Here is an 11,179-nt window from a genome sequence, read left to right on the forward strand (position 1 = left end):
GCTCGCTTGTGTTCGGCTCGTTTACACCCCTAGATGTTGGATAGATTAGCTGACCATCCATATTTTTGCTTTTTAGACGGATATTCTGGGTATCATTAGATATTTATTGCTTCTGAGGATCATAAAAAGATTCACAAGTCCGTATGAAATTTTTGCTTTTCGAAAAATGACTTTCGGGTTATGTAATGCACCTACTACGTTTCACTGATGCATGATGTCTATTTTTTGCGACTTAATTGTGAAAAGAATAGAAGTTTGTATGGATGGTTTTTCAATGTTTGACCCTTCATTTGACACTTACCTGGATCATTTGGTGAAGGTGTTGAAATGCTGTGAAGAGACCAACCTTATTCTCAATTGGCAAAAGTGTCAATTCATGGTTTCTAGACGAACTGTCTTAGGTCATAAAAATTCTAAAAGTGGCATGGAAGTGGACCTGGCAAAGATTCAAGTTATAGAAAAAATTCCCCCACATTAGCTGGATTCAATAAGCAACATATTAAGGATTTTTCTAAAATCACTAAATCTCTATGCCATCTTTTAGAATAGTTTCTAAAATCACTAAATCTCTATGCCATCTTTTAGAATAGTGCGCTCTATTTAATTTTGACCATGAATGTCTAAATGCATTTAATACTTTGAAAGAAAAATTAGTCGCAGCTCTCATGATTGTATCACCTGATTTGGGAAGACCATTTGAGTTAATATACTAATTCACCTCTCCTTATTGTTTATTCATTCCATTCATCATCTCATGACATCCTTAATCTTAAAAATCATTCATAAATCTAGTCTTAAGAGATATTGGGTAAATGCTTACCATGGTTCCGTTTGGAGCTACAAATTTGATAAAAAAATATTTTATTTAAGAATTTAAATCTAACGCCATTTGAATATAGGCCAAACTTACATTTCAGATTGGTTTTGATAAATTGTTTTTTGTTTATTTTATGATCCTTAAAAAAAATAACTGCTCATTTTTTAAAATCAAGAAGTCTCTCGTATATCGCCACATTAAATTATCTATTATTGTCACTGATGATGTCACCATTTAGAATGAGAATAGTGCGGTTTCTACACCATCCCATAAATTTGATGCCATTTTTCTAAATGTTGTTAGCAATATTATATTTCCAAGGAGGATAATATTATCCTTTGGAATGCCAATACTAACTTTATGCTATGTTTTGTAAGAAAAGCTATTTATTTGAATGTTTAAGATTGAAATTGGAACATTTTTTAGTAGTTTAATGAGTTTGCTTTGTGACATTTATTTTATACTTGGATAGCTTGTTGAAATGGGCCTTAAGCTGCCCAAATTCTAGTCATGAAGGGGGATTATCTCAAAAATTAATGTGCCTTATTCTTGGGGTTCAAATGCGGATGAATAGGGTGCTATACTTCATTTTTCAGGATCACATCTATTCATTTATTTCTTCTTTTTATGTGGTATACTAAGGGTGCATTTGGCGCGGTTTTTTCTGCGCAGTGCGGCGGGAGGCCGCAGAAACAACTCGTTTGGCGCGACATTTGATTTGGGGCGGCCGTGAATCTGAGCGAAAAGCGGGCCGCGGGATCTACCCCGCGGCCCCGCTTCGCTCCTTCCGCATTTTACCTAGGGGCCCTTGATTCCGCCTTTCGTTCGGTTGCGCTCCCGATTCCTATGATCCTGGTTCGTCGTCTCGATTCCTGCGATCATTGTTCTTCTTGCGATCCTTTCTTCTTCGTCGTCTCAACACTAAAATAGAGTAAAGTTTTGTTTTGTTTTCTCTGTTCTTCTCAACTTCTAACCTTGTCTGTGATTTATTGTTTGCAATAAAGTAGTTGCTGAAGTTGTTTTTGTAACAAAAATTTCGACTCTCTTAACTTTTGTTAGGGATTTCTTACAGAAAGATCAAAAATTTCGCTAGATTTTCACTCTGTTGATACACGTATATAGCATCGACTCTTCTGCCATTTTTTTTTATAATTTTTTCCGTCATCTTCTCTGAAATGATTCCCCTATTTTCATTGCTTAAGCACAACAGCGCCTTCTCGTTTTTGTTTTTAGTTCCTCGTTTTTTTTCCTCCCATTGATGATTTTCACAGAAACTACTGAGTAATAGAGATTGGGAAATACACACAAGGTATACTTCAAAGAATTCAGAAAATAGAACCAGAGAATGCCAACAAAATCTTTGGCAAAGTCTTATTTCATGTTTTCTTCCAAATTCAAATTCCCACATCATTTAAATCCATCCTATAGCCACGCTACTCCCCTTCCATTCTCTGCTCCTTCAAGCATTAGAAACTTTTCCCTCAAAAAGATCTTTGGTTCATGGAAGAGCAGCCATACCCCTTGAGACCCATGGGTGTTGATCTGCCTCACAATCTCTGCTTTCCTGTGGTCTCATTTGGCTCACTGAGCCAGTCACTGTCGAGTTACAATGAGTTTGCCATTGAAGATCATAGGTTCGCTCCGGGTTCATGAACTTTCATATTTACATTTATGATGCGATAAACCTATGCTTGAAAATGTGTATTTTACTTTTAAAAAATAGGTTGTAGTGTTTTGTTTTTATTTTTTTTTCTTTTATTGTGATATTAAAGATTTGAGTGCTATGCATGTAAATTGGTAAGGTTTGGGTGTTAGATGAGTAAATACATGAGAATTGTGTGGTGCGTATGTAAATACAATGTAAATACACCTTAAAATTTATTATGCAAAAGGCATGAATTTATTGTTTCAAAAACTCATTTGATCGTGTTGTAATTGCAGACCTCATGGGGATCATTGGGTGGTAGTAGATGAGGATGCTTCCAAGTACATGGAATTTATGACTGAAAGAAATGATCTTCAAAATTCTAGTTCTAATCAGATTTATCTTACTTTGCTTGCTGACAGCACATTTACTGGTATTGATGTTCAAAAATATTTCAGGTGATTTTCCTTTTTCTTTGGTTTGTTTTCGTCAATTTGTCTTCTTTCGGTGAAATGAAGTAAAATGTAGGAAGATGGGTCTTCCTTCAAGAACAAGGTTGATGTGACTCTCTGAAATCATTACTTTGCTTTGCCATTGTACTTAAGTTCATACCCCTCTGCCTTTCCGCCTCTCTGAATTTAATTTCAACTCTTATTCTGTCATAAAGATGGAAGAAGTTTGTTAATCTTTTTTCAGGGTATGCTTGTACAATGCGATATTGAGCTGGTTAAGGTGGCAGGGTATGCTTTCACAAAGCACTTTGTCTTGATTAAACAATACATGCTTAGTCACTAAAAGAACTTGGAAGCATTGTACATCTAAGAAGTATAAGCCTTTTACTTGCAGCTTTTTGAATTTTTGAACTCTTTTGAAGTAAAATTTAGCTTCAGAAGTATACAATATGTCACTCTCACAGTTGTGTTTTAAACAGTTTTACCAAACATGGTCAACATGATCATTTTGTCTGAAACAGCTGGCCCAAAGTTGTTTTCACATAGCTGCACCAAACGGACAACCAGCTTTCTCGCAGCAGTTTCTTGGGGCAGTGCAGCTGCAGCTGAAAAAGCTGAGAAGCAACAGAGCCTAAGAATGTCCTTCTCGGCGGCTTAGATTATTATTTTTTAGCTTCTTTTTCATATTTTATAATATAATGAATCTTGCCATAATGATAATTTATTAAAAAAAATTGTATTTGTTAGTGACTCCATTCTCTAAGTACTCATTTTTTAAGCAGTGTGAACTCATACATAATTTGGAATCCTATAATTATCATGAGGATTTATATTTACCATCATTAGATTTTTCCTATTTTAAAGATTATGCATTTTTGAAAATTAGCTTCATTACTAATTAACGCGAAGCTTATTTACTCCACGTACCCGGAGCATTTTGAGCGCACTTTATAGCATGAAAGTAAATAATGATGTAAAGCCACATAAATGATAGCTTAATAAGCAAAAAATATTCTGTGCGGACTCCTGACGTAGCTCTACATGCAGCCGAAGTTATTTCTGAGTTATTTTCAAATTATTTTTAGGTTATTTTTAATAATATTGAAATAAAGATTGTGAGTTATTTCTGGGTTATTTTAGGATTATTGAAAATAACTCAAAAATAATTTGAAAGTAACTCTAGAATGAGTTACGTCAGGAGTTTAAAACATTTCTTTTGCTAGGGTGGGTTGTGCTTTTGAGTTTATGATGAAATTTAAAATTTGATTTTTAATTATTTTTTAATTATGACAGATGCTAGCATTCTTAGATTTTTTTTTTTTGTTTTTGGTAAAAAATAATCTTAAAATATTTATTGTATGTATTTTTTTAAATTAATTTTTTCAAACCGGCCTTCGTTATTCTAAAAAAATTAACAATAGTCCAAAAATATTTATTATATCTCCGATACACCCCAATCATCAATCCCCCCTTTCCTCTTCCCACCCACCCGAGCGAGCGAGGGAGGGAGAGTTCCAATGGCGTCTGCGCTCATGTCTCTACTTCTCCAAACTCTGGTTCTCCTCATAGGGATGGCGGAGGCTCGGAACACTCCGGCGAAGGAATCCTTGCAGGATCCCGATCTAGTCACCTCACTTCCCGGCCAACCGCCGGTGAAATTTCGCCACTACGCCGGCTACATCGGCGTAGGCGACCGGCAAGAGAAGGCGCTCTTCTACTGGTTCTTCGAGGCCGAGCACAGCCCCGATGAGAAGCCTCTAGTTCTCTGGCTTAACGGAGGTCGGTATAAATCCCATCTCGCTATTTCTCACAATCTTTGATCTGGATTCAGTGATTCCAATCTCAAATTTCTCCCGGCGAGAAAGAGTCACGTGCAACCGTCGTGAAGAAGAGGGGGTGCACGTGACGAACAGTGATGTCGTGGTTTCATGATTGTGATCTTTAACTTATTATTCTCTGCTTTTTTTCCCCAAAATAAATTAATTTATTTTTTAAAAATATTTGAAATATTTTATATATGGATAAACTGAACTGGGGTAAACAATAATAATTTAATTTACGTATTTTTTATTTATAAAAAATAGCATGATCGCGCCAGAAGTATAGCTGTTAGACACGAAGTGTAGCTGCGTACGTCTGTAATCTACAAATAAGTTACAGGGAATGTATTATGAGGTTATAACCACGTTATACCCCTTGTAGCCCCTCCATGTAACCTATAAATATATGAAAAGAGAAGTGCAGAACTTACTATAAATTACATGTAGGTTATAGAGAGTTTACAGGAGATATAACACGGTTATAATATCTCAATACCTTCCCAAATTTTTTTATGCTAGACACACTCTTTATCTCTCTAGATTCCTTTTTTTATGTCACTTCGACAATTAAATTCTTGAAAGTTATGAGGAGGAAAATAATAGCTTTCTTATAACCATACTCAAAAAATTAATAGAAAAAATTACATATATATTAACATAAAATTTTTATTTACATACCTGACACTTTAAGAGACTGTGTTTGATGGCATAATTTAAGTGGGATAATATTTATCATTTTACATTTTGGTTTCATAAATAATACATCAAAATGTGTATTTCTCTTTGAAAAAAATCAGTAATTATAATATTTTTTTGTGTAGTAAAATTTAAATTTTTTGCATGCAACAACAACAACAACAAATCTTTATCCTACCAAGTTATTTTTCTCCATTGTGTCATATTGAGTGCCATATTTTTATTTAATTTTAATAATTTTTATGCATATAAATGTAAAAATTTAAATGTTAGATATGTAAATCCATACAGTTTGTGTTGAATGTGTGTAACACCTAAGGTCTGATATTTACAATATTAAATGCTTACTCCAAGCAGAGGCGCATGGGGATACGGTGCCCACCTATATATATATATATATATCATGTTCCAAAATTATTAAATTTATTGTAACACAATAAAAATATTAAATTAATTAATTTGTTTCTAAAAATAAACTCCATAATTTAAAGATTCATATTCGCCAAAATTTGTTATTTTATCAATTATTTTTTTTCTATTTGCACGGTTTATGAGTGAGAAGAAATTATTTCATACCGACAACACATGATCTTGATCTGTGAGGTCATTTAAAAAAAATAAAAAAAAGTTCAAAACATAAGCTTTATTCAAATTCTAAAAAACATATTTACAGAGAGAGAGAATCAGCTGTCCTATCAGATTGTATTTAAATTTTCATTTAATATAGAAAGCGACCCATCTTTCATGTAACTCCAAGGATTAATGTACTAAAATAATGATAATTGTTAAGTGGTTTGATTGTATTAAAATAATGATAATTGTGATGTGATGTTATTTGGCTTTTCAGACTCTTAAAATTTTCATTTTTACAGCTCCTGTCACCTAATACTTAAAAGAATAAAAATTCTGATGTGATATTAAATACTTGTATGATATGAAAATGCAAAATTTAAAATTGTAGTGTTTGGATATGTAAATACATAGGAATTGTGTGGTATGCATGTAATTGTCTCTTTCTAAACTAATTTTTCATTGATTATGTTTTTGAAATAGCTACCAATCACTTCTTAATCGAACAAATGAGAGTGAATTAATTTCAATTTAATTTTTTTTATTTTCTTTTCAATTTTTTTCACTTGCACGAAGCATAATTTGTGAGCAACTGACATTTATAGCGATGCAGGCCCTGGATGCTCGTCCGTCGCATACGGCGCTGCGCAGGAGTTGGGACCATTTCTGGTAAGGAGTAACAGCCCGAACATTACTTTGAACCCATTCGCCTGGAACAAAGGTAAGTTTTTTCATTCCCAAAATCTCCCCTTTTTCCCCGAGTGAATATTGCTTGCAGAATTCACATGACAGATTGGTGGTATTTAGTTGTATTGTGATGATATTATAGGTAAAATATTGCCTCGGGAGACATCGTATTGTGGTGGTATTGCAGTATAATATTATCATAAATGCCACTTTATTACTATCATATGTGCTATTTTGATGCTATTTTGTGATATTGTGATGATATTACGATACAATACCATCATGATACCATCAGAATACTGTTAATCTACAACTAATTGATGCTATTTTGTGATATTGTGATGATATTACGATATAATACCATCAGAATACTGTTAATCTACAACTAATTTGCACCCATCTCATCTACACTCAATATTTTCTCCATATTATAATGAATATAATCACAATACCATCCTATTCATACCTATCTCATATGGAAGTAATATTTTTTTTCTTTTTGCCCTTCTAATTTGGCCTTTTGCTCATGCCTCAAAACATCTCTTTGCAAACATTTCAGCGGCCAATCTTCTCTTCCTCGAAGCTCCAGTCGGCGTCGGCTTCTCCTACACCAACCGGTCGACGGATCTCCGTAAACTTGGCGATCGAGTCACTGCCGAGGACTCCTACTCCTTCCTTCTCTCCTGGTTCCGCCGCTTCCCTCGCTTCCAGTCCCATGACTTCTACATAGCCGGGGAGAGCTACGCCGGTAGAAACTAATGAAAGTTGAATGCATTATACCTGAAACTAAAATAAGTTCCAAACTGAAAGCTATGATCTTTTTTAATTTTTCGTTATAAGGACACTATGTTCCCCAGCTGGCGGAGCGAATATATGAGGGAAACAGAGCGGCAAAGCTGATCCCATTGATTAATCTCAAGGGATTCATGGTAATTAAGTGCTTCATCACTTTAGATTTATGAAATTTATTTAATTCTAATAATTTAAATTTCATCTAACTAATTGATCGGTCCACCATCAATTATTTATCTTTTCTTCTTCAAATCACCTAACATGATTGTTTGCCGCGCATGCCTTTCCTTTTTCTCTTTCCATCTTTCCACTGAATTTCAAAATGAAAGTGAAGGGGAAAGAAAGTGCCGCAAAGATTCCTTCTTTGCTTCCGAAGAATGCGGTAATGACGATGATTATGTCACGTGCAGGTAGGGAACGCGGTGCTGAACGACGCGACGGACCAGATGGGGATGGTGGAGTACGCATGGAGTCACGCCATCATCTCCGATGAGCTCCACGCCATCATTCGCAACCAGTGCGGCTCATTTCAGGAAGATGGTGACCCCCCCGCCGGCCCCGAATGCTCGCCGGCACTCCGAGCTTTTCTCCAGGCATATTCCGACATCGACATCTACAGCATTTACACCCCGGTCTGTCTTTCATCACTTGGTCGCCGGAATTCAAGGCTTGTAGCGGCTCCTCTTCTCTTTTCTCGGCATGTATGTCTGAATATACTTCCAATTTTCAGTTTTTTTTTTGTTCCTATTCAGGCTCTGATCGATATTAGTGTTTATTTTTGGATTTATGCATCAGGGACTGTGGCGTAGAATGGCAGCTGGTTACGATCCATGTACGGAGGAGTACGTTGAGGCATACTTCAACAGGGAAGATGTTCAGAAAGCTCTGCATGCCAATGTGACGCAGCTTTCTTACCCCTACTCCTCATGCAGGTAAATCCGTAATTTAATTGTTGAATCTTTTCACGACGTGAGGTGCCGTGTTATTCTTGAGTATGCTCAGTCCAGTAAACCTGAAATCCCCTAGAAGGAACTCTTGAGTAATATGAATATGATTAGTAGCCTGAGAAACTAGAAATTACTACGTACGGAGCATATATGCACTCTAGTAATATGCTGTCATGTGTGCTATATCAGGCCCACTTCCTGCGAAGATTATTGAATTGGAACCAATGAAGGTTATTGGGAGGGTAATTGGGGGTTATTGGAGCATTAATTCTAATAACGCCGCAACAACGTCTCAATAACCTCCCAAAAACCTTCGATATTACACTCTCAATAACTTCCCAATAACCTCCGCGATTACACTCCGTAATAATCTCACAATAACGCCCCAATAATCCCTCAATATTCTCCGCCTTCTGCATAACCCGCGTAATAACCTCATAATAACATCTCAATAACACCTCAATAATCTCCACAGTTATACTTCAATAACTCTTAAATAACTTTCACGTGATGACGTATTACTGGAGCTCCACTGTGTAAGTACTCCGTATGAAATAATTTCTTCTGATTAACAGGTTCACTCAGAATCTCTTCGTTTACCGGCTTTTAGAATAAAAATCCTTCAAGAGCCGGAACGAGAGAAGGGATCTCGAAGAAACCTGTTTGTCAGACTACCATATACATATCACTCAGAGTTTCTTCTGGAGGATTACATCAATCTCTCTTCTTTTTCATCTTCGCAATGATATCATGTCTTTTACTTAATTGTATGTACTCACGAACATGGATCATACGTAACTAAAAAAAATCTACATTCACTTATTCGCTTAATAAATAAAAGAAAAATTATAGAAATGATTCTCGTAATCATTCCCGGATGTCCTAAAGTAACCTGCACTCAGTTATGATCATTGATTCGGGGCATTTATTATATATTTCCGCATGTAAAATGTTCCTCCATGATGCCTGACTGGAGCGTGGCCAATCGCTCCAGTAGTTGTCTGCTCAACTGGCCCCTCCATGGAATTTTTCTTCGCGCTCTTCCTCCGAAAGCTAATTTGTCCTTTCACCAATTATTTCCCTTTATTGCAAATGCTGAATTTATCACGGAATCTGTTTCATAAAGACAAAAAATGTGCGAATTCACTGTTCTCAGGTTGTCTGGCAACCAATTTAATTCAGGATTTAAGTAAAATTCTATCAGATGGTTAGATGCCATAAATTCTGATTCCTCGCATTTTGGCTGTAAATCCGGTTTAGATTCAAGATCATGTAGGATTTAGTAAATCTGTTCACAAACAGTTTTTCAGATTTAATCCATTCATGATGCAGTAAATTTAGATTTAAACAGTGTTTGTTTTTGAATAAACTAATGGTGGGCACGGATTCAGCGAGGTGATCGAGAAGTGGAACGACTCTCCGGCCACGGTTCTGCCCATCCTTCGCCGGCTCATGAACGCCGGCCTCCGCATCTGGGTCTACAGGTAGTATACTTCTTTCATTAACTAGTGTTAATTTGCTCTTTACTTTGCTGTTGAATCTGATCAAAGTTGAGGATGAGATCAGTGGGGATACGGACGGTAGGGTTCCGGTGACATCAACTCGTTACAGCATCAATGAGATGCATCTGAAGGCGAAGCAGGATGAGAGGAAGGGGAGGAAGAGGGAATGGGGAGGGTGGAGAGCTTGGTACCATAAGGAGCAGGTTGCGGGATGGGTGGTGGAGTATGAGGAAGGTCTTTCGTTGGTGACGGTGAGGGGGGCGGGGCATCAAGTTCCCATCTTCGCCGCCGATCGCTCGTTAGCTCTCTTCTCTCACTTCCTCCACGGCCGGACGTTACCGGCGGACCGTTTTGCTCGGGCTTGAGCTCCATTTGGTTTTGTGATTGATTTAGTTCTCAGTCTCCTTCTTGGTTGTTATTTGTTGTGAAATTTATATTGTCTTCTTGTTTGTCTTCTCTTCTTGGTTGTTATTGGTTGTAACATTTATATACATAGCATCTCATTCTTATCAATTTAGGGTCTGTTTTGGGGAGTTGTAGCTTATTGAATAATCTGCTGATAAACTGATTAAAAATAATCTACTGATAAGCTAGGTGTGATGACTATTGCAAATTTTTATTTTTTTGGAAAAGCCAGACCATTGTCAATAAGCTTCCACCGCACCTAGATAGGTGCGTTGTGAAAATGATGGAAAAGTCAGACCATTGCCAATAAGCTCCCATCGCACCTATTTCTAAATAGGTGCGGTGTGAAAATGCTGTTTTTTACGTTTTGAAAATGCATAAGCTGCCCCAAACGGGCCCTTGTTTGTCTCACATCCAAACTTTAATTTTCACTCCTAAAATATCTTTATTTTTGTATGAAAAGATAGAAAGTGTAATTCATGTTTTCATACATAAGTTATAATGTTGAGGATGTAAAAATCAAAATTTTAGTGTGAGAAAATTTTACTACGAGATAAGCAAATGCCCCAAGAATCTTAAGTTTATGAAGCTTGTAGTGTAATTTAATAAATTCTGATGATTCAGGAGTGGTATATCTTGATTTCTTGTTAAACCAGTGTCAAAATAATTGTTTGATTATTTTACTACTGGAATCTATAACTGTGTCAAATTAGTTTTCAGATTTTCTTATTAAAAGTGGAAATTGGAATTAGTTCAGCTTTAATTAAAAGAGTTTGAAGAATTAGTTCAGCTTTAATTAAAAGAGTTTGAAGAATTAGTTCAGCTTTAATTAAAAGAGTTTGAAGA

General features: G+C 36.0%; 2 protein-coding genes across 6 annotated transcripts in view; both read left to right on the forward strand.

Moving 5' to 3' along the window:
* The window catches only part of LOC110020891 (nicotinamidase 2-like), a 19,719-nt gene extending 16,104 nt beyond the window's left edge, over window positions 1-3,615 (forward strand). Inside the window, exons 3-5 of one of the 5 annotated variants that reach the window (XR_002293581.1) lie at window positions 2,759-2,920; window positions 3,159-3,287; window positions 3,436-3,615. The gene's annotated coding sequence lies outside the window, so the exon portion shown is untranslated. Of the gene's footprint in view, window positions 1-2,758; window positions 3,134-3,158; window positions 3,379-3,435 lie in introns of those variants that run through there. The other 4 variants (XR_002293583.1, XR_002293580.1, XR_002293578.1 and 1 more) reach the window with 4 other exon arrangements.
* A 742-nt stretch (window positions 3,616-4,357) lies between these two features.
* On the forward strand, window positions 4,358-10,467 carry LOC110020883 (serine carboxypeptidase-like 35). Its single transcript, XM_020719158.1, has 8 exons — window positions 4,358-4,693; window positions 6,614-6,721; window positions 7,247-7,435; window positions 7,528-7,616; window positions 7,890-8,180; window positions 8,275-8,411; window positions 9,818-9,910; window positions 9,993-10,467. The coding sequence occupies exons 1-8, from the start codon at window positions 4,432-4,434 to the stop codon at window positions 10,291-10,293; spliced, it is 1,470 nt and encodes a 489-aa protein (XP_020574817.1). The 5' UTR covers window positions 4,358-4,431; the 3' UTR covers window positions 10,294-10,467.
* Window positions 10,468-11,179: the final 712 nt, after the last annotated feature.

The sequence above is a fragment of the Phalaenopsis equestris genome, unplaced genomic scaffold (genome assembly GCF_001263595.1).
Source record: "Phalaenopsis equestris unplaced genomic scaffold, ASM126359v1 Scaffold000002, whole genome shotgun sequence".
Lineage (NCBI taxonomy): Eukaryota > Viridiplantae > Streptophyta > Magnoliopsida > Asparagales > Orchidaceae > Phalaenopsis > Phalaenopsis equestris.

What these genes read in the sequence shown, in the direction of transcription:
- LOC110020883 (XM_020719158.1), top strand. Translation starts at nt 4,432, where the DNA reads ATGGCGTCTGCGCTCATGTCTCTACTTCTCCAAACTCTGGTTCTCCTC. An exon ending in CCCATTCGCCTGGAACAAAG is followed by an intron (nt 6,722 to 7,246) that starts GTAAGTTTTTTC and finishes CAAACATTTCAG; the next exon opens with CGGCCAATCTTCTCTTCCTC. An exon ending in AGCCGGGGAGAGCTACGCCG is followed by an intron (nt 7,436 to 7,527) that starts GTAGAAACTAAT and finishes TTTCGTTATAAG; the next exon opens with GACACTATGTTCCCCAGCTG.